This window comes from Poeciliopsis prolifica, unplaced genomic scaffold (assembly GCF_027474105.1).
Source record: "Poeciliopsis prolifica strain line A6 unplaced genomic scaffold, Auburn_PproV2 SCAFFOLD068, whole genome shotgun sequence".
Classification (NCBI taxonomy): Eukaryota; Metazoa; Chordata; class Actinopteri; order Cyprinodontiformes; family Poeciliidae; genus Poeciliopsis; species Poeciliopsis prolifica.
This window is the reverse complement of record NW_026562443.1, coordinates 112,111-133,417: the sequence shown is the minus strand read 5'-3', so window position 1 is coordinate 133,417 and position 21,307 is coordinate 112,111. Positions and strand designations below refer to the sequence as shown.

Sequence of the window (21,307 nt, the reverse complement as noted above, 5' to 3'; positions counted from 1 at the left end):
TGTTCTGTGTGCAGATCACAGATGCTGTGTACGGAATGGTGCAGAGCCAGTGTCAGAGCCAGTATGAAGCTACAGTGCACAAATGTGAAGCAGCACGCTCCTCTCTGGAAGCTTTCATACGAACAGATATGGATCAGATCATCACATCCAAGGAGCATATCACCAACAAGATCAAAGGTCAGCAGCATTAGTGTCTTTAAGGGTTTCTGTGGCTGCTATTTTAAAAAAAGATTATTTAAAATAAACTGACTTTGAACAAGTTTTCTTTGCATATTTTTTAAAGCTATCATCTTGTGACCGTATAAGTCAGATAATCTGTGAAAAAAACTGAGCTCTTTTGCCTTGCCCTTGCTGTCATCTGAACAAATACACAGCTCTGACAGAAACAACCAATGAGAGCCAGAAAGAGGGTCTTGGCACTGTCAATTATCCTAGTGTATGTCCTGCTCAGGCATACACTAGGGTGTATGCCCTCTTACTCTTTCCTAACCTATATCTGATTCATTACTACAGAGCCTGTCAGGAATGCATGGTCACCGATAAACAGATAAACAGTTTCCTCTAACAGTTGTTTCTCCACCATTGGACAGTGTGTTCACAAGGTTGATTGACCGTCCTCCTGATTCTGATTGGTTGTTTTTGACTGGGAACAGCACATTTTCTCAGATGATCATAGCAGCTCATGGAAGAGGTGGAGTAGCTTGAATTTTTTTAAATACTGTCAAGACATAATGACACTTTTACAAAATATGGTTTCTAAATATTTGTTCAGAGTTACAAAAATATAAATAGTAACTTAATAAGCTTGACAAGACCTTTTCATACCTATAGTAATGCTATACTCTGGAGCTCCTAAATCCATATATTGACCTCTGAGACTAAAGGGGCTATAATAGATCTTTAGAACATTTCTACAGTTCTAAAAAGGCTGCTGCTTGACAACTCTTGAGATTTTGTTTGGGTGTGAATGTTGGAAAAATTGTTTGAAAAAGTGGTACAATAGCAGCAAAATCTTATAATGTCAGACACTATGTATTATCTTGGTGCTGAAACCTTTACTACACAAATACAATTGCTTTTTGTTGCAGTTTAAAATGATATGTGGCTTTGACACTGAGAGTGTGATGTTTATATTGAAACTATTCATTGGTTTTGTGTGATCACTGTTTTATCTCACTTGTTTGTCTGCTAACTTAATATTAATTAATATTTTTAAGTGCACCATCAAATTCTGAATAAAAATCAAGTCTGTTGTAGATTAGAGGATTATTTATTTTATAGATGTATTAGTAAAGTAGTGAAAGTATTTATAAACTTTTCTTTTCTGAAACTTGTATGATATATATAAAGTTTATATATACTTTTACTGTAAACACATTGTTTACAGTCACCTTTTGCAAACATTTACCTTCAGTTATCTATCAGCTCCCTGCCATTGTAGTTCAATAGAAAAAAGCAGATTAGCCACAGTTTTCACACTCTGTGTGTGAAAGGCTTTTAGCTTCAGCTGTTTTTATTTCACTGCAGAGATCTGTTAAGTAGATCATAATGAACCAATCTGGGATGAGGAAGATTCAGGAAGATGAAGGTATGAAACATATGATATGCTGCATATGCAAAATATCTGACGCACTGCTGCTTACTAATCGTTGTTCAGTTAGGTTCTCCCTCCTCCTGTAATTTTTGTGTGTGAACAGCTTGTAGGACTAGCTGTAGCAGCAGCTTTACAACTTTATTCGACTTTTAATATGGAGGAACTTTATCACTTATTTCAGCCAATGTATTCAGACTGCACATGCCCATAGACTGTTAATTTTCGCTGAATAGAAGGCTTACTGATTGCTTTATCTTTTTTTCTAAAACTGGCTCAAACCTATTTCTAATGTTCCCTGCTCTTCTGCAGCTGTGGTTCTTCCTAAGGCTGAGAAATTACTGAAGGTGAGCATCCAGCCTTACATCAGCTCCATTCTAGATGCCCTCATGGAGCCCACCAGCCGAGGCTTCTTTGAGGTCCGTGATGTTTTCTTCAGGGAGCTGGTGGACATGAGCAAGAACAGCCTTAATAACGGCACAAAGGAGACTGTAGCACAGGTGAGCTGGAGAATCAACAATTTGTACCTCTATTGGTTCCATCCCAAATTCTGTTGTCATAACAACAGCAATTATCTGATGTCCCACAAACCTGATCCCCCCTGCACTTTTCTCCCCAGCACATGGAGAAGATCTCCATGCTGGCCTTCCACCCAGTGAAGATGCAGAGCTGCTATGAAAAGGTGGAGCAGCTGAGTCTGGAGGGGCTGCAGCAGCGATTTGATGTCTCCAGCCCCTCAGTGTTTGTTCAAAGGGCACAAATCGTCATGAGAAAGGTAACAATCTGATTGTTATGCTGATATTGAAGGAGCATCATAGGAATTACTGCCACCAAATGTTCAGATTGGCACATTGCAGCCTGCCCTTCTAGTAAATAGAATGGGTCCTTAGGGTCCAGGGCGTCTCAGAATGCCGTCACACATTTTGTACAGCCAAAGTCCAATTGCTGGAACTGAGAAAGAAACAGTCTAGAGTTCATGCTCCAATTTCTGATTTAAAAACTGAAGATATTCTAATGTACTGACCTTACTGTAATGCATGGTTAACGTGAGCAGCAGACTGGGGAGAAGCTTGGGAGGTATTACAGGATACCTTGGATTATTTGATGGGGTGTCCATAAAACTGACATTACATGATCATAAACATGTCTTTGACTTTTGTCATAAAGTGTCATTCAGTAAATGACACTTTTAAAGCAAAGTTGACCATTTTGATGGACTTTTATTACAAGTGTTAATGGAACTTTGCATTAAATGTGTCATTATTAACTGAATGACACTTCATGACAACAGTCATAACCATTCATAATGTTCATAACAAATAGCTCAGAAACACTGAGTTCCTTTAAATCCAGACTAAATACTCAACTGTTTAGACTTGTTTTTGAAATCTAATCATGAAACATTAATCAATAATCATTAATCAATATTATATGACTTTGTATTTTTGCATTTACATGATGTAAAGGACATTGAAATGCCTTATTGCTGAAACAGGTGCTGTATAAATAAAATCTGATTAATTGATGTTATGCCATGTTTATGACAGTGTCATGTCAGTCTTATGCCCACACAGTCAAATAAACTTTAGTATCAAATTACTTTTTTGCCTTTTACTTAATCAAAACAAATATTGAAATATTGTTTTCTGAAAAAGTCACAGAAGTGAAGATGTCTGTCTTATTGCAAATGTTTATCCTCAGCAAATGGACGATTCGGTGTATACATTTGAACAAATCCTCTACCAAAGTTTGGAATCACAGGGTACTGAGGATTTGTGTAACACCATTCAGCGGTGTCAGGACAGAGTTATAAAGGTACAGCACACTTACCCACGTGCAAACATACACACACACATGCATACTGGTGATAAAACCATGCTTCTTCAGGCATCCATTGCTCATAAAGCCAGTTCTTGTGTTTGAGCTGAAAATTTTTTTATTAAAAAGAAACCACCCAGCTGTTCTTTGTTTACTAGCCACTAACATAACAGCAGCTGTGGGCTATTGAGGATTTTTAGGTAGAATTTTGATCTGTGCTCCTATACCTTTATAAAGAAGCAATTAATTGTGTATTCTGCTTTACAGATACTAGATGAGAAGCTTTCATGATAATGACCTGTTTATTCTTCTGATTCTGATTGCTTGTATTTTTGGTAAATAAAAGATTGATGTTTGAGAGGTTATTTATTATTTTTTTTCTCTGCAGTCCTGACTCCACTTATGGAGAAATTTTTCTGCCATTATCCAAGAGCACACATTTTCAGACCTTGTTTAGCAGTTCCACAGCAAATATAGAGATGTCTTAGACAAGAAAACGAAATAGCAAATAAAGACAAATGAACAAAGTGAAAATATAATCCAAAAAGAATATAAAGATGTCTACACAGCATCAGAAGAGTACATTTAATGTTTCCCAATCTTAGACACTCAAAGTGCAAAACATTTATTTAAGGGTCAAAAAAGTTAATTATGTATGATATGTCCCTTTTTACGTGCTATCACTTTGTACTTGCATACAAAGCATACAAAGTACTATCACATAGTACACTTAGTACTATCACTAAGTACCATCACTTAGTACTTAATACTAAGTGATAGTACTTATCCCCAAACACTCAGTATTCACTCTTTGAGGTTGATAAGGAATGTCTCTGATGGAACTTTTAACATTTTCTAGTTTCTTCTGTTCTTGTTTCTTCAGAAATTTGACTATGACAGCAGTACAGTGAGAAAGCGTTTCTTCCGCGAGGCCCTCCTCCAGATCTTCATTCCCTACATGCTGAAGCAGCTCAACCCATCCTATGCTTCAGTAAGTCTATCACATCGTGTTCAAAATTATTATACAAGTGATATTTTCTCAGATTTTTCTAAATGATCTATTCAAATAATGGTCTGTACAATTTTCAAGTCATGAATTATTACAGTGTAAAACTAATTTTACTAAACAAAGCTCCCCATAAGAATATATATATATATATATATATATATATATATATATATATATATATATATATATATATATATAATTTTTTTTTTTTTTTTTTTTTTTAATAAAAAACTCAAATGCACTGTTCTAAATTATTATGGACAGCAGATTTTCTAAACATTGATCATTTTTTAAATGTGCAGCATTAAGTGGTGACATGAACGAAAATCAAAAACTATTTCAATCAAAAAACACCTGAACATTATAGAGATTCAAAGACCCTGACACACAATACCATCTATAAATGTAATAGCACAACAAAAAATGTAATCTTTATGACACTTAAATCCAATTTGCATAATAATTTGGAACACAATGTACATTTACCTGAGCGGAGGACATGATGATGGTGATGCATGGTGTGTCTTGAAAAGATGGCCACTGTTTAGTAATTGTAACCTTAGATATGCAGACGTTCTGACTTTTCTTGTTGTGAACACCAGGAGCTTCCCCGCTTCCAGGAGCTGATCTTTGAGGACTTTTCCCGGTTTATCCTGGTGGAGAACATCTTTGAAGAAGTGGTTCTGCACTCAGTCATGAAGGACATCATGATGGGTCAGTTTTCTAATATGTTTTTTTTCTGTTTTTGGATTTATATTATATATAAATATAAATTTATATTATATATAAATATAAATTTATGTTGTTTTTATATTGCTTACACCATGTACAGATTGTAATGGCATATCTTGGCTCTGACTGGTCAGGAAACAGTTGTGGTAGCTCTGAAAGGAAGGAAAGTCTTCCTTATATGGTCATATTTGCTGTTTTTTAAAAGGATTTGTCATACATATTTGGTTATGGAAGGACACCATACATAGCACTGTCAGAGGTCGATAGAGTAGCCAAAAATTGTACTCAAGTAAGGGAAACACTATTTCAACATATTTTTACTCAAATAAAAGTAACAAGTAACCCTCTAATAAAAAAAAAAAAATACTTAATGCGTAAAAAGTATTTGATGCGACTTGAGTAACTCAGAACATTTGATTAAAATTTTTAAAATGTTTTCAGACAAACAGTTGGTGTTGGTGCAAACTTTAGTATTTTAAATTTTAAAATCACAAAAAAGACAAATGAATAATAAATACTTAGAAAAGTGTTTTATGTGACTAAATTTCTTTTTAAGTATATTTTTTCAATATAAAACATATTATATTGTCATGTGTGTTAGAAAAAGGTAAAGTACTTCCAGTGATATTTATTGCAGCTTTTTGTGTCTGCATTCTCAGTTGAAACATGTTTGTTGTTCATTTAGTGAAGTTGCTGACAGTGTGTAGACAGAATTTACTTAAGTAACAGTTATTATTCAGAACAATATTACTTAAGTAAAATTTAGAAGGGCAGTATTGTATAACTACTCCTAAAAAGTACATTTAAAATGTAATAAAATGGCTAAAATAATAAGAAATTTTCAGATTGGCATTGTTTAGGAAAAATCGAATTATTTATACTTCTAAAATAAATTCCTATATATGTGAATATGTAAATGCATATTCAGTTGACGACAGAGCTGTCAGATAAATTGACAAGGTACATGGCCCCAGTGAGACAAGCTGCCAGCTGAAAACATGGAATAGAATATCTTCAGGAAAGCTTATTTAACTCAACCTTATTCAAAACATGTTGTCTGTTTTATTTTTACAAAACTCCATTTGGTTATAAAAGTTTCTAGGAAAGCCCAGGTTGTTGACTCCGTACAGTGGAAAGGATTAACTTCATTTTAGAGCTTGGGTTCAAAGCTTTTATAAAGAATCCTGTTACACTATAGCATCAGCCTGATAATCTGTGTAAAAAAAAAAAATCAAGTGAAAGGCCTTAAAACTTTGGAACCTGTTTTAACATGGCTTCTTACAGAATTCATGATGTGAAAGAATAACAAGGTTCATTAAATAAACTATACACACTGTTGTTCAGAAGCTATGGTTCAAAAATAGGCACTGGAGATCTGGTCTGTATGGTAGCTTCACCATCTGCTTGTAATCTTCTGATTACAAGATAACTAGTTTACCTACTGAGCCACAGTTGCCCCAGAGATTTCCAAAGCAGAAAATAGATGTACATCTATTTACATCTATTTTGAACAGAAAATAGATGTACATCTATTTTCTGTTCATGTTTATTTAGCTCAGTTTCTCAATGCTCATCCTGAACTTGTGTCACTTTGTTTTCTAGCTGTGAAGGAAGCAGCAGTCCAGAGGAGGCACAACCTGTACAGGGACAGCATTGTCCTTAGCAACAGTGACCCCAGTCTCCATCTGTTGGGAGAAAGCCTGTCCATTGACTGGGCAGAGAAGTATGGAGGAAAACAGGAGGAAGGAGAAGAATTGGAAGAGGTTTCTGAGGGTGTTGGTGAATCCTCAGAGTCCCAGAGGATAAGAAAGGTAAAGCAGGTGGTGTCAATGATCCAAGTGGAAGGCTCCAGTGAGTTGTTCAGGGACGCACCGACCATTGATGTGATCCTAGAGGAGAACAATGGAGCTGTGGAGGAGAAAGCAGATGGTGAAGCTACTATACAGACCAGATCTCCAGTGCCCAAAGTGACTGAGAGCCAACTAGATTCTGACAATGGTTCAGCCTTAAAGAAAGAAACAGCTAACCCAGAAGAGCTGAATAAGGAAAAAGACCAAGTGAAAGTTGATTCAGCTGAAGAAGACGCATCAGATGATGTAGAGAAGGAACGAGGAGAAAACCTCCAGCCTGTGGTCAAAAAGCAGTCAGAGGAGATGCAAGAACCTTCACCGTATTCTGAGGAAATATTGTCTGATGGTACAAAAACAACTCCAGCGAATCCTTCAGACTTGTCCAATGGTTTTGTTTTAGAGGTCGAGAAAGCCAACCCAAAGGATCTGTTTAAAGAAAATGCTGCGTTGTCTGACCATGCTGTAGACGATGCTTCAGATTTAAGTGAGGAGCTTAAGCTTAAAGAGGTTAGCAAAGCAGTGGCAGAAGAAAAAGCCCTCCAGGAGTCAGAGGAATGTCTACAACTTTCACCTCCGTTAGAGGAAACGGCATCTGAGGCTGCACACACAACTCCTGAGAACCCTTCAGAAATATCCGATGGTTCAGCCTCGCAGGAAGGCAAGTCAAAAGTAGTTGAACCATGTGACCAAGACATCCCACCTCAGACTGAACCATCTGCAGATGGGCCTTCTGTTAATATACAGGGAGAGAAAAAGAAAGAATACCACCAACTGCCACAGCTCAACCAAGAGGAGATGGATAAGGCAGTGCCAGTGTCAAAACAATTTGAGGAAACTAGAGAATCGATTCCAGAAAACCCTATACTCCAACTTGATGACAATGGCTCCCAGTCCCACATCGCAAAGGTGGAGGAGTAGGGAGAGGTGATTTCCACCTCTGTCCCTCAGGCCTTCAAGTAACTCTTGGGAAAGGAGGAAAACGTAGCTGACGCAGGGCCTGGAACTCGGGACTCTGTGAGCAAAAATCAATGTTAAAATAATTTCCACATGGAGCTCTCAAACTGAACCCTGCTCTGTATTGGCAGTAAAGGCCATGCTGATGTAACTGCACAAGTTTTCACAGCAACAATCACTAAGCAGCCTGTTTTCACCAAGCATGTCTGAGTCAACCACTGTTTTCCCAACTTTTCATTCACCAGGAAGACCCTGTGCTTTTTTGCTACACATACCACACATTTATTTTTCCTTCAACTACAAATATGAGCACAGTGGATGATGATGTTGTGACAAACAAAGACCAGTTGTTTGAACACTCTTGTTAAGGTACCTTTTTTTGAAGAGTCCGTTTATGTAGCTTTTCAGTCTGTTTAAACAAACTGTTGTGGCTTTTAGAATTTTACAACAGTTAGTAGTTTTTTAGTCAGTTGAACTGATGTATGCTAGTGTTTGTGTTCTTCCAAAATCAATGAGATGATGAGCTCAGACCAAGAGAGAAAAACCCAGAGTACAGTTGAATCAAACCGCTTCTATCAGTGAATAGATAGGCAACTACCTGTCACTTTTACTAATGTATATTTTTTTTTATCATTTCATGATTGATTACTGATTTCTTCATTTTCTGTTATTTATTTTTTACTCTTCTTTTTTTTGATTGGAGTATATTTTATTTTGTGTGAATCAAGTCAAGCTGTTATTGAAATTAAACCATTATCCATTAAACTAAAACAGTGTTTCTCAACCTTTATTGGCCCCTATTAATGATACAGGTTCTTTACTGCCCCCCATCAAAAAAGATGCAGACTACTTCCACTGAATATTATTTTATGATTAATATGACTATTATTCTGGGTTTCCTCCAGAAAACTTGATGAACTTGGTGGTAAGAGCAGCCATCCTGTGTCCTTTTGTGTTTCTGAGTTTAAAATATTTTGGAAATTTTGAAATTTGCAGTCAAATTCACAATACTTCAAAATAATTGTCTATTTTGTGTTGGTCTATTACATAAAGTCCCAGAGACAGCTGTGGTTGAAATCCTTAAAGGTTTTGCCATACAAATACTTCAACTTCTCTTATGGGAAATGCATACATGTTAGTGAAGCTCAGTTAATTGTAAACAGATTTACCTTGAATCAATGTTACATTATGTGTTAATTCAGAACCACCAACTATAAAGTAAAAAGAAAGGCAAACTAAAAAAACATTTAATTAAATGTATTTTTTTTTTTTTTTGCCTTTCAACTGTTTCATCTGTGACTTGTCACTTAATTTGTTGAAGTTGTTGGTGTGTTAACCAGTGAAGATGGACAGTGGTTGTGGAGTTGAGAATAAAAGGCCAATTGGCCTCATTTTCTCTGTGTTGACATATTGATCATACTATATTGACATTTTGCTTCCAACAATTTCACTAAAGAGACTCTTTAACCTTTTATACACTGTTACCAGTGTATAAAAACCCCACTAGTATATGCAAACAGAAACTGCTTAGCCTGGAAGCCTGTGTTACAATCCAGCTCAGCCAGGGGCAAGGAGAAGTTGCATTAAAGAAACAGATGTTAAAAGTTTATCAGTTTGGGGTTTATTATTTGGATTAACAAAATAAAGCTTAAAAAAAACTACAAGTCATAAACCAAAAATCTCAAACAAAAAAGGACCAATAACCTACGGTTGAACAACAAAACTCTAGTGGTTACTATAAGCTTGCATACAAAGCCCCCACAGGGACTATCAAAGGTAAAGATTTACAAAAGCTCACAAAAAGACAATGTTGTGTACAGCAGTCAACTGCCAGCAAAGTTGCAAGCTGTCTAAAAGAATCAGCCACGCCTTTTCCCAGGAAGGGAAGCCATATCAGGGATTGATGGAGCTGATAATTGGTGAGCCAATCAACTCTACTATAGGTATCAGGGAGTGGCACAGGAGGATGAGGGCTGCATGCAGTTCCCAGTGGAGTGAACTTGATTAGAACTGCAGATATACAGAAAAGAAAGAGAGAAAAAAACATAGGCCACTGGCCCACCAGGCTTAAAATGCACTGGGAAAAACCCTGATTATTTTTTATCAATTTGTATCGTTTCCACATTCATCATCAAAAATCCTTAAAAGAAAAACACATTACTGAATTATTAGTTTGCCAAAAAAACAAAAAGCACACCTTTAAAAATTATTTCTATTCATATGGCAAGAAAAATGTAATTGACATTCATCTTAAAATTGATGAACCTATCACCAGCCATGTGCCATTTTCTGATGTTAGTTGCTAAATCTTTCATAAAATAACCAGATGTACATCAATACTAGTTTAAACTTAGAAAAAAAAACTGTGGTCTGCAACATTACAATATAGATAAAATTGCAATTATATTAAAGAATTATATTAAAGAATGATCTCATTCACTGGGTGTGCTAATGCATCCACCTGCAGAACCTCTGGGAGTACTTTGCAGGCATGACAGTAGAAAAGGTTCTGCCAGGGTAGCAAAGGTTCTTCCACAGGTTCTCCAGTCTTTTCTTCATACTGTACACAGTGAAAAAGTCCACTATGCCCACAAAGTAGCACTGCTCTACCCCATCTATCACATGAACTGCATTTTTTTGAAGTTTGGCAATAGTCTTCTATGATGTTCGTGAAATTTCTGCAGCTCTATGAGACACCTTGTATCACAGGGCTGTTTTTCTCCTGGGCTAGAATCTCTTCACCAGCACCCTCAGCAGCTGCTTGGTGCTGACCTGGCACACAGCCAGCACTGTCTGGTACTTCCCCACTCCAACTCCGTAGCAGAGGAGCACTGCAGGGCTCTAAGTGGGTGGCACCATCATCTATGCTCAGAGACCTACAGAAAGTCCAAAAAAATAAATAAAAAAAAAGCTGTGAGAGGTTCTTGTTAAAATATTGTTCTAAGAAAAACATGACTTGTAGTGAAATGCTGGTTTAGAATGACAACAAAATAAGTCTCACCAAGGCAGCTCTGACCAACAAAATTAAGTCAGATTTTAAAAATGTCAAGATTTCACTGGAATCAATGAATTAGTATTGAAGTGGTCATAATAAACCATCTGGAAACAAGCCTTACATTAAGTAAATACTATTTAATTTTAAAACATAATAATGTGCTTTAGAGCTCTCACACACAAACTCTCCACTCTGTCAGGAAACTCCAACTTTCTCAATGCCCCATCAATATAGAGACGCCCTGCTCTAAGCCCTGCTCTGAGACACCTGAGGTTCTCCTGAAGTTCTCCTTTCACTCAAGCTTTACATGCAACACAGCAGGAAAATACTTGCTCATTAACTGCATTAATGTTATTTTAGTGTTAATTCTTTTAATTGGGGAAAAGGGGATTTGTCAAAACTCAGGTATTTTGACACTAGATATAATTTAAAACTAGTGCAGTCACATGGATTTTTTTCACATGAGACCAATAACTATCCATTAACAGTCTGCTTCTGTTTTTTATTATTTGGCTTTGTTTTCACAAATGAATTAATATTCATATCAGTTTTCATTGTGTCATAGGTTTTTGACATTAGGAAAAATATTCCGCTTGGAAATTCCTGACAGGTTTTTTTTATAGCAGGTAACTTTTTCACTTTGTTGGTATTTTACAAGAGGAAAACTTCTGAGTTTTCCTCTTGTAAAACTGTTTTAGATTTAGAAACAGTTTGGAATTTATTGGTTCAACAAATAATAATTTGTCCATATTTATTTTTGCACTGAGCATCAAGTGTTCTGTATTTGACTCTTTAAAATAGACCTAACCATTATACTACTTCCACCATGTTCCACAAACTGTGTTTGCCCCAATCTTCGAAATCCTTCAGTGTCTTTTTTGGCCAGCTCACATCACTGAGTTTACTGCAGATGTAACTTTTTCTTTCTCAGAATAATTTATTGTCTCCTGTATTTGGGCTTTCATTGTCAACCTGGAGAGGCAATTTCTGTGTCTTCTATGGAAGATTAAATTTCTCCAGAAATATTTTTTGAATGCTTAAATGATTCACAATTTTAAGAACCTACTTTGTGGCATCAATGGTACGAATGACAATGTCAGCAAAAGAACGCTTGCCCTTCAGCTCATCTTGATGCAAAGGAGACTGGCCAGCAGGAGGCTGGCCCAGCAACTGACACCGTGGAGAAAAGCTGTGTCTGCTTTCACTTGACTCTCAAATCAGGATTTTTCTGGACCTACAAAAACCGCAATAAATTTCAACTTTGCATACATCTAGTTTCCATTCCCACTCACCGACAATAATGTCACAAAACATTCTTTCACAGAAAACACAGCAGAAACATTTAATCAAATCTACTCTTCCTCTTCATCCTTTAGCTGTGCAGCTTTTGACACTGTTGACCAAGACATATTACTGAATCGACTGGAGAGTTGGGTTGGACTCTCCGGTTCGGTGCTCGACTGGCTTGAATCTTACATAAAGAACATGGATTTCTTTGTTTCAATTGGAAACTTCTCATCAAAACGGTCAAAGGTCACATGTGGGGTACCCCAAGGTTCAATCCTAGGACCCCTCTTATTCAATATTTATATTCTCCCACTACTAGCTCACGTTATAACAGGAAATAATATTAGCTACCACAACTATGTGGATGACACACAGCTCTACATTACAGTGTCATCAGGTGACTCTGAACCCATCCAATCACTGAATAAATGTTTATAACAGATAAATGCGTGGATGTGCCAAAAGTTTCTCCAGCTGAACAGAAACAAAACTGAAGTCATTATTTTTGTTCTTAAAGAGGAAGGATCTAGAGTCAATGCACAGCTTCAGTTAGTACAACTAAAAACTAGTGATCAGGCCCGAAACCTGGGAGTAGTGATTGACTCTGACTTGAACCTTGCGAGCCACATAAAGACGATTACAAAGTCGGCCTTCTATCACCTGAAGAACATCTCCAGGATTAGAGGACTAATGTCTCAGCCAGATCTAGAGAAACTCATCCATGCGTTTATCTTTAGTCGCATTGATTATTGTAACAGCGTCTTCACAGGCCTGTCCAACAAATCCATTAAACAGCTGCAGCTGATCCAGAACGCTGCTGCTCGCGTTCTCACTAAAACCAGGAAGATAGAGCACATAACACCAGTTTTAAAGTCCCTCCACTGGCTCCCTGTAGCTCAAAGAATAGATTTTAAAATACTGTTAGTTTACAAATCAATGAACGGTTTAGCACCACAATACATCAAAGATCTGCTGTTGTTTCATCAACCTTCCAGACCTTTCAGGTCTTCTGGTTCTGGTCTGCTCTTGGTTCAGAACCAGAACCAAGAGAGGAGAAGCAGCTTTCAGCATCTATGCACCAAAAATTTGGAACAAACTTCCAGAAAACTGTAAAACAGCAGAAACCCTGACTTCCTTTAAATCGCAACTAAAAACACACCTGTTTAGAATTGTATTTGAAATGTAATATTTAACAATGTATTGTTTATTCCATGATGCATGGCTTTGTGTTTTTGAGTTTATGATGTAAAGCACTTTGAAATGCCTTGCTGCTGAAATGGGCTATACAAATAAAATTTGATTGATTGATTGATTGATTGATTGATTGATTGATTGATTGATTGATTGATTGATTGATTGATTGATTGGTTGATTGATTGATTGATTGAATACTCCATATTCCAAAGACGCCAAGCACAAAATTAGTAAGTGTATTAAAAAATTATGGCACATTGTGCCATCTAATAATTCAATCTATTAACTATAAACTACACAGTATATAGACATAACTAAAACAAAAATTTGACTTTGTAATTTGACACTTTGAAATTGGCCTCTGTCTCTTGAAGAAGCTCCTGTTCTTTCCAACACTCATTCTTCAGCAACCCCATTGCAGCTACTTCAATAAATTAGAATGTTAAGTATGATATACATATTGACTTGTACAGAGAAAAGGAAAAACACAGGATGAACCTCAGGACTACTTGGTTACCAGCACAACTAATCTACATCAGTGTTTCTCAATCCTTTCATGTTTTAGGCGTTTCAATTCTGCCACACCTGATTTAAATAAGTGAGTGATTATTAGGCTTCTGCAGCATTTGATAAGTGCAGAGGAGGTCATGCAATCTACAGAATCAGGTGTTCTGGAATAGAAATGCATCTATATGTTTATAGATGCATTTCTAGGACCAGGACCAGGAAAGCTCAAGTCGTACGGGGCGGACAAGGTCTATATTCATTGAAAGGGGACATAAAGACAGTCCTGCTTATGCAGTACATCATGAGAAAGGCACAGGGAAGATCAGAGTGTTGCACAGAAACCTTGTGATTTTCTAACTGATGAAACAGAGAGAGAGGTGAAAACATAATGGACAAGAAAAGGCAACAGCAGAATAGAAGCAGAAAGAAACAAGGAGATTGTGTTGACAATAATGGTGACAGTAGCTCTGATGACAAAGCAACTGGAGGTTCATCACCCATCCAAGAGTACAACCTGAACAAGTTGAAGGTCAGCTGAGGAGGGATGCAGAGGATACTCAAGTGGCTGCAGAACCTGAGGGGGAGCAGGAAGGAGAAGTGAATGAAGAGGAACAAGGAATGGCGGCAGAGGAGCACTCTTCATCTGATGAAATAAACGAACGAGATTCTAGCGAGGCGGTGTCATCTGATGAAACAGACGAGAGAGGGCAGGAACCTGTTTCATGACAATATCCTTCTAGACAACGAAATCCACCCAAAACACTTAGGAACAATAGGCTAGGCCAACCGACACTTATGGTTAGGCACAAATAATGTTCAGTTCATATTGGGGTTAGGTTACATTGTTCCGTTATATGTTCAGGTTATGGTATACAAGGACACACAGGACAGAGTGGATTAGAATTGTAAGCTTTAAGTGAATTGATAGCTGACTTAGACTGATACATACGTTGTACATATAGTAGCACAAGTGGGTCTGAATAAAGTATTGTGGGGCAGAAACTTAAAAGTCAAACTTTACAGTCTGAGATACACAACCTGCAGAGATGGCAGAGTGACCATACAGATATTACCTGGCCACTGATTTCTATTATTTCAACATGACATGAAGATAGAATGTTTTGGGATCAATTTGAAGTGGGACGTGGGGCAGCTTGGGGTCCTAAGTTTCTGTGTAGGGCAGCCTGGGGTCCTAAGTTCTGTTGTCGAAGAAGAGAAAGAGGAAATAAGTTTTCTGTATGTTGTTGAAAAAGAAGCAAAAGGAAAGTAAAGAAATTATAAAACCATTACATGTCTCGACATCATTTATGTTCGAGTGTGCAACACATGGTTAAGAAACGTGATAATGTTACAAATATCTTTAAAAGTTTCCTCTTCGGTCAGATTTCAGTCCTTTTTCTCATCAATATGCAGTATGCAAGAGTTTAGAGCAATGCACGCTCCGTGACAGGGCATGCAATACTTGGCAGGCATGCAGAAACGTGCATCGCTCTAAACTTTCGCATATTGATGCATGCGTTTCTCGGCATAATATCTGTTCAAATTAAAAAGGCTTAATGACGTTACTCACCACGGTTTTGGCTGGCTGAAGCTACTGTTAGATGTCATTTAACCAGAATACTTTGCAGCGTGAACAACATGACAACATTGGTGGACAATATTTTATTAAAATGTATAAAAACTAAACAGCCTAGAGCAGGGATGTCAAAGGCAAATACTCTGACGGCCAAAAAAACAAATTTGCTACAGGTCGAGGGCCGCCCTGCTTCAACGTTTATTAAACTATATTGAAATGATTGCACATAGCCTATTGAACCAAGACCTGACACAGTGTATATTGTTTAATAATTAAATGAATAAAGCAATATTTTGTTACGGCTTTGTCAGTAATTTCAAGGGAAAACATTTTCAACAGACAAACAGCAAAAAATTTAATTGTTTTGAAAAACAAAATATGTTTCAATGTGATAGGTATTTGTGAATCTAGATAAAAGAACAAACAGACAACGCAAGTGAATTTTATGAAAGCTTTTGCAAAAGGAGAGAACCCAGCAAACCGCTGCTTCCAGCCGTTCACCGAGCGCTCTGAACCCTTTGTTAGGGCTTTCTCTTTTATTACAAAGTAGATAGTAGAAAAGGAATGTGGAGGGAGGCAGATAGGAGTATCCTGAAGATACAAGTGGCTGCAGCTTCAAGGTCTGTACACAGCTGCAGCTCCAAAGTCTAACAAGTATGAGAGCTTTTCTCAGGGATGTGAATACTAAATCTATTATAACTACCAATGTAAGAATGATAACAAAACATAATTATTCTAACATTCCCCTGTTTATAATTCTTACGTAATAACTATGCAAAAAAATAGTATAAAAAGAAAAAGAATGGATTACACATGTTATACAAGAGTTGTAGAATACATAATATATAATATAAGAAGGATAGAAAAAAGAAATATAAAAGAAACATTAAAAATCAAATGCATATAATGTTGTGTTAATAATATAATAATGTTGAATGTAAGAATGAAAACACAGAAAAAGAAACAACAACTCAAAAACAAACAAACACAGCAGTGTTAATCGTCTTCAGCATCATGCTCCGAAGGCAGGGAATAATGCAACTTGTGAACAGGCAAAAAAGGAGCAAAACGCCCAGAATAGGTGTTCCAAGCTTCAGCAGTAAGTTCCACCATGGTCCGGAAGTGAGCCAAGAAAGAAAATCAAAGGGATGTGATCCATGTGTTCCACTTTCCACATAATGTTTAAGTTCCTCCAGGTCGCGTAGAGCGTCAGAAATAATCCCACCAGTTCCTGTTTCATCAGGGATGAACGTGCAGCACGCTGGGCCAATGATTTTACAAACACCTCCCTGAGAGGCTGTGAGGAAGTCCAGTACAACACGATTTTGAAGAACCATGTTTCTCAGTTCAGTCAGCTCTCTCACAGTGCCATTGGCTAGCTCGCGTGTGCTGTCGATGAGTCGCAGTAGTCCATACCTGTTGATCTCAACGTGGTCTCGAACTTCAGCTATTCCCACTGATGGGAATAGGCTTTGCAGAAACTTTTCTCCGCCGCCCCAAATTCTGAACTCCCAAGGAACTCCAGTGTCCGTCGTGAGGCCTCCCCAGCGTTTGACCTCTGGTATAACTGCACGCTTGGAGCGGGTGGCCGAAACGTGTTGAGCTTTCCTGATGAATGCAATCGGGCTGGTGAGGGGGACCAAAGCACATAGTCCTCCCCAATATCTCGGCAAAAACATGTAAGCTTCATGTCCACACAGGAAGTACCAGTCAGCCATCACCCGTGAACCATAGTCTCCTGGCACTATGGCGCTGCAATGAGCTTTCTTCTGTCGTCCTCTCGTCTGCTGAGTGATGTCGAACCTCCTTTCCTGAAGCAAAGCATGACAGTCTGGATTGTTGTTCCAGATGCTGCAGCCTGAGGTTGGCTCCTGACCTCTGCAGGCGATGCAGTCGATGTATTCCGGTGTTGTCTCGCAGAAGGTGTAAACTGTGTTACACAGGTTCCATGGGAGCATTCCCAGTGTCCTAGTTCCATTGTTGTAAATGCAGCTCCTGAGAGACCCTGGTTTGGCTCCTGCCAAGGAAATGGTCTCTGGTATTTTCATCACAGTTTGTGGAAATGGAAGAACATCAGCAGCAAGTGAACAGTTCATAGCTCCAAAAAGTCCTTTAGCGGCAGCTCCTGTCCGAAGTGAAAAAGAATAGTCCTTTTTGCACCATCTGCATCCCTTTGGTATGGGGATGCTGTACCGTGGGTGTGTGCTCAGGCCATAGAGACACATCTGTTTGTCATCAGTGATGTTACCTGGTCGAAGGCCTGAGTTTGTGTGGCGTAGGGCAGCTGTGCACACATAGCAGTTCACCTCGTTCCTCATGAGCAGTCCTGTTCATTAGTTGCCACCACAGGTTAGTGCTGTAGTCATGTGGATGAGACTGGGGGAAGAGTGTTTGTGCTTCTCTCCTTATCTTGTGGAGGCTGAGGCAGCTTCCACTCCAGAACAAAAAACATGCTGCAGTCACAGCGCAGCAGAGATTCCACCTGGCCTGTGAGAATCCCATTGCTGCTCAGATTACAGAGATGTTAGAATGTACCTAGGACTCTATAGAACAGGGGGTTGATGATTTCTTCACCACCGTTGAGACGAGTGACCCTAAAAAGCCAAACCCCTGTGAAGGTGGACTCCCACCTGCTCCCACCTAGGCTTCCAACACTCTCTGTAACTTACAGTGACTGAGATGAATCCAGCTGGGTCGTTCAGCAATCTTTACAGCAGTTGGAGTTGTTATCAGCACTTGGAATGGTCCCTCCCACCGCGGGCTGGCCCAGCTCTTCCGCTTTATGACTTTGATGAACACCCAGTCCCCTGGCTTGGTGGGAGTGGTTTCCTGCGGGAGAGGAGAGTCAGAGGGCAGTAAATTTGCATTTGACACCTCCTTCTGTTTCAGAGTCCTGATCATGTAATCTGCCAGTGTTTGCTCCTCATCTGCATGTTGTAAATCTGGTGAAAATATTGGTAATCTGTATGGTCTTCCATGAATTATTTCAAATGGTGTTAATCCTTCTTGTGTGGGTGTAATTCTCATGTACAACTTTACCAAAACTAAACATTTTAACCACGGTGTTCCATACATTTTCTTTAATCTAATTTTCAGTATAAATGGTTTGTGGTATTGGAATAATAGTTTTACATAAGCTTTAGCTACTGTCAAAGCATCTGGATGCTTTGCTAGAACTATTTCAACCCATTTAGAAAAAGCATCAATAATTACCAAACAATATTTGTTTGCATTGTTTGAAATGGATAAGAAGGTTTTGGGAAAGTTCCTCTTTTTGGCCTTGTGTTCCCTTGTGGATTGTGTCTAACACAAAGTATGCAGAACAAAAATTTTTAGATAAGAATTTAGTCCATATGTTGTGAAATACTGTAGTATAATCCCCACTATTCCCCCTGTTGACACATGGCATCGCCCATGTGCCACAATTGCGGCTGCTTTAGATAAAGACTTTGGGAGAACTGGTTTGTTATTGACTTGAAAAATTTCCTCATCATTCATTTTGCACCCTGCTAGTTTTAGCTAACAGTTATATTGCTTGAAGGATAGCTGTTAGCAAAGAGGCATTTTGTTAAAGATCGTACATATGGATGTTATCAAATTCATCAAGGTGAAGCACTTTTGTTTTACTCCTGACAGAAGGCACAACCCAGAGTTGGCTCTGCTGCAGAACAATGTTATTACCCTTTTACATGAAAATTACCATTCTGAAATTAAGCCAAAATCTCAAATCCTCTAATTCAATATTCCTTTATGAATTTAATGATCATCAATCAATCAACCTTGGATTAAAGGTTTTAAGCGTTATCTAGAAAACATTATGTTTATTCAAAAACATCAATTTGGAGTAACTAGTTAGATAAAATATAACAATTTAATTTAACCTTGCATTTCAGACCAGTTGACAATGTAATTTTTATGATTTAAATGATAATTTGATCAGTTACTCAGTTCTTGAGTGCAATCTGTTTGTTCCAATAATCACACTCATTTCCATCAACGTAATGTGACACAAACAGAAACATGAAAATGAATCAGATTTTCAGCCACAAAATTATAGTCTGCTTTCATTGTTTTCCTTTGCTCAAATGGTTATACAATTTTCTGAAGCTTCAAGAAAATTTTTTTATTTGTCAACATTTCAATGTGTTAATATTTATCTTTAGTTGTCAGAATCTTCTTTTAAGTAATGTATACATTTTAAGAGCTATCTCAGACGTGTTGGAAACCAGCCACAACTGAATTTCCTGCTGCTGAAACACTTCACCAATTTCAATAAAATGTAGATTCATAACTGTTCAAATTAATATTATTTCATTTATTTCTTATTTATTTATTTTAACATTCAGAGATATTTGATTTTAAATCCACTCTAGCATGTATTATCAAGATAGTCCTAAAAAAAAAGAAAAAGAAACTTTTGTAAATAATTATTAGCTTAGAATCTTTGATCATTTTTAGCTGGTGTAATTTAGTGGCATAATTTCCATTAGTTCTTTGCTGATCTTTTAGCGATTGCAGTTTTCCCTTCACGGTTTCCCAATCTGTGGCTCATGGACCCTAAGAGGATCCTTAGCAGTGGCCCTGCTGTTCAGGACTCAGAGTTAAAAGGGACAAACTGAGAGAATGTGTCTATCATCAAAAGCTGTTAAGACTTTATTTTCTGGCTAGATAATATGTGAACAGGGTTATAAAGCAAGCAAGTCTTCATTGCAGTTGCAGTGTATAACAGTTGTGTATGTGTATAACACTTATCTTGGATGAGCTCACTTCTCCTCCTCCTCCTGCTGCTGGCGTCGCTGCAGCGTGGTCCTCTCCTCCTCTCTCTCTGCAGTTTTCTGTCAGTCCAACTGGTTCTGTATTGGATCTTTGAGTTGCCCAGACTGTCCCTCACTCAATGTCCATGCTGTCCACAAATGAAACAAGGGTCAAACAGTTCAGTTTGTTGTCTCTGAAGCACATTATCCTTCCTTCTCCAGGCTGATGTCAGGGAGTAAACCAGCAGAGGTTGTAAGAGTTCAGTTGCACCCAAACACAGGAATGTAGTTTCAGACCAACTGTCCAGCATGACTCCATGTAGTAGTTGCTCAATGACAGTTCCTGGTGTCAGAAAATTAGGATCAGCAGATCTCTTCTTTGTCTTCTTTATCACTGTCATTAGCTGGTGAGGGGGGAGGGACATCATCTCGGCCATGGTAAGACAGGTTTGAGTTGAGGTCAGAGGTCAGACGCACCGCAGCGAGGCTCAGACAGAGGAAAAAGAAAGAAGCAAATAGGAGTCAATTAGAGTTTGTCTTTCTTTCTGTTTTTTTTTATTTCTAAATATATATCTATATATATATAGATATATATTTCATATCTATATCTCTTGGGCTGCTCTTTAGATCATATAATTTTAGCCACTTATTACCCAACATTTTATTTAAAAGTTATGAGTCATTTACTTATTCGAACACATATAAAAATGAAACATGTTAAACCCATAGTCTCTTTTATCCTTTGCCATGTTAGAGTTTAATGTAGAATGTAAGTTAATTTAAGTTTAAGTTAACTTAGTCTGAGAAAACATCAGAGATCAATGAATTACTTTAAGTTTGTTGATCCTAATGCTGAGGTGTGAAGTCAGCGAGCAGCCCTCTTCTCATTTTAAGCCTAAGTGAGATAAGAGGCTGGATAATGTCCAGGTCGGTACCAAAACTCTGATCGCTGACCCCCCAAACATACAGCCAAAGGATCACAGCACCAAAGTTGGTGTCATTTTCTTTGTAATTGTTCTACCAAGTAATCAATACATTGA

At 37.8% G+C, this 21,307-nt stretch overlaps 1 protein-coding gene and 1 pseudogene across 3 annotated transcripts in view; one reads left to right on the top strand and one right to left on the bottom strand.

Annotated features, from left to right (window-relative positions):
• niban2b (niban apoptosis regulator 2b) overlaps positions 1 to 8,725 on the top strand; it is a 40,111-nt gene extending 31,386 nt beyond the window's left edge. For all 3 annotated transcript variants that reach the window (XM_055020500.1, XM_055020501.1, XM_055020498.1), the window contains exons 8-14: positions 15 to 177; positions 1,904 to 2,091; positions 2,211 to 2,366; positions 3,293 to 3,406; positions 4,293 to 4,400; positions 5,021 to 5,132; positions 6,753 to 8,725. In XM_055020500.1, coding sequence (XP_054876475.1) covers positions 15 to 177; positions 1,904 to 2,091; positions 2,211 to 2,366; positions 3,293 to 3,406; positions 4,293 to 4,400; positions 5,021 to 5,132; positions 6,753 to 7,918 — 2,007 coding nt within the window. In that variant the 3' untranslated portion in view covers positions 7,919 to 8,725. The remainder of the gene's footprint in view (positions 1 to 14; positions 178 to 1,903; positions 2,092 to 2,210; positions 2,367 to 3,292; positions 3,407 to 4,292; positions 4,401 to 5,020; positions 5,133 to 6,752) is intronic.
• A 1,665-nt stretch (positions 8,726 to 10,390) lies between these two features.
• Positions 10,391 to 12,648, bottom strand: LOC129351581 (phosphatidylinositol 4-phosphate 5-kinase-like protein 1; annotated as a pseudogene).
• Positions 12,649 to 21,307: the final 8,659 nt, after the last annotated feature.